Source organism: Carlito syrichta, unplaced genomic scaffold, assembly GCF_000164805.1.
Source record: "Carlito syrichta isolate Samal-C Ts95f unplaced genomic scaffold, Tarsius_syrichta-2.0.1 Scaffold183960, whole genome shotgun sequence".
In the NCBI taxonomy this organism is placed as follows: Eukaryota; Metazoa; Chordata; class Mammalia; order Primates; family Tarsiidae; genus Carlito; species Carlito syrichta.
Window position 1 is genome coordinate 3639 of NW_007128056.1, and position 2104 is coordinate 5742.

The 2104-nt window shown below is 38.0% G+C and overlaps 1 protein-coding gene across 1 annotated transcript; it reads left to right on the plus strand.

Moving 5' to 3' along the window:
- Window positions 1-1423: 1423 nt before the first annotated feature.
- LOC103252945 (probable ATP-dependent RNA helicase DDX5) lies at window positions 1424-2098 on the plus strand. The gene has a single exon (XM_008051522.2). The coding sequence runs from the start codon at window positions 1504-1506 to the stop codon at window positions 1885-1887; it is 384 nt and encodes a 127-aa protein (XP_008049713.1). The 5' UTR covers window positions 1424-1503; the 3' UTR covers window positions 1888-2098.
- The last annotated feature ends 6 nt before the right edge of the window (window positions 2099-2104 follow it).

Below are 2104 nucleotides of genomic sequence, written 5' to 3' on the forward strand. Positions count from 1 at the left end.
TTATTGATCCATTCATACCACAAATAATAATTGAATATCTGTATATCCCAATGCTGTATAAGGAGGTGGGGATTTGGTGGTTAAAATCCAGAATAATTTATTCTCTCCCAATCTTATGTTATCACCGGGGAAACTGGCAAGATTCAAATAAATAGATATAATAGTTACAAATTGTGATAAATATGCTAGCTATGAAGTATACACACAAGGGACCAAAAGAGAGTCTGACAGGAGGATATCTATATTAGGCAGAGTGGTAATGAATAGCATCTTTGGCAAACTAAGCTTTAAGCTGTGACTCAAAAACTGAGAAGGATTTTATGGCAGAAAGAATTATAGGCAGAAGAAATAATTTCAACAAATTCCTTGAGTGTGGGAAAAACATTCAAGGAGCTAAAAGGAGACTAAGGTGTAGTGAGTAAGAATGTGTGTTCAAAATGAGTTTCAAGAGATAGAGGTACAATTATGCAGAAACTGTGGGCTGCCGGCTAAGGATATCTCAGAAGCCAACTAAGAAAATGTACATGAAAACACTTCAGGGAGGTAACTGGCACATGGAGAGTGCTCAAGAAATGGAAGTTATTAGGGTCACACTGATCTCTTCACCAATGATCTCAAGAAGACAACAAATAGATAACAAGGCAGAACTGACACAGTCCTCTGTAGAGGTGGCATGGCCCCTCTCCAGAGAAAATCTTGACTTGTTGAGATCTCTAGAGAACAAAATCTTGCCAAAGTACCTAATGACCATTCCAGTTAAAGATAACCGTTTAAAAAAATTAATATCCTGGGAGAAAGATTACAGTGCTTATGTTAATATTTCAAAAGTTTTTCCTTAAACAGATGACATGTGCTTTTTTTCCCCCCAACCTCAACGGTATTCCTACAGAGAATGGATAACCATTTTAACTATTTTTTGCAGCCCATACTTTCTTGGGAATCCAATTGCCTAACTTTTTATTTTTGGTCTGGCTGTTGTGGTGTGCAAAACTCCGTACATTACTATTTTGCCACACTGTAACACCTTACAGATATGGAAGATGTGAAATTTGTCATCAATTATGACTACCCTAACTCCTCAGAGGATTATATTCATTGAATTGGAAGAACTGCTCGCAGTACCAAAACAGGCACAGCATACACATTCTTTACACCTAATAACATAAAGCAAGTGAGCGATCTTATCTCTGTGCTTCGTGAAGCTAATCAAGCAATTAATCCCACATTGCTTCAGTTGTTTGAAGACAGAGGTTCAGGTGAGGCCAACCTTCCTAAGAAATGTTGGTAGTTTTGAGTCACTTCATTGTCTACAAGTCCATTTAAATGGGAATGGAGGGTGAGTAAACTCCAGTGTGAAGCATAAGTTGAAAACTTGTAAAGACGTCCGTTCACACCTGCAATGAGTAGAGTTATCTAATTGTGTCAGCAGTGAATTCTGCCATAGATATAATTGATGAATTTGCAATTATTTTTTTGACAGGTCATTCCAGGGTTAGAGGAGGCATGAAAGATGACCGACGGGACAGATACTCTGTGGGCAAAAGGGGTGGATTTAATACCTTTAGAGACAGGGACAATTATGAAAGAGGTTACTCTAGCTTGCTTAAGCAAGATTTGGGGACAAAAACTCAGAATGGTGTTTACAGTGCTGCTGCAAATTACACCAATGGGAACTTTGGAAGTAACTTTGTGTCTGTTGGTATACAGACCAGTTTTAGGACTGGTAATCAAACAGGGACTTCCCATAACAGTTATGATAGCACTCAGCAATATGGAAGTAACGTTCCCAATATGCACAATGGTATGAACCAACAGGCATATGCATATCCTGCTACTGCAGCTGCGCCCATGATTGGTTATCCAATGCCAACGGGATATTCTCAGTAAGACTAGAAGTATATGTAAATGTCTGTGTTTCGTATTGCTCTTTATGTTGTGTGTTATCGGACAAGATAGTTATTTAAGAAACATGGGAAATGCAGAAATGACTGCACTGCAGCAGTAATTATAGTGCACTTTTTTGCTATTTAAGTTGGATATTTCTCTACATTCATGAAACAATTTTTAGGGGTTTTTTTTGTACTAGAAAATGCAGGCAGTGTTT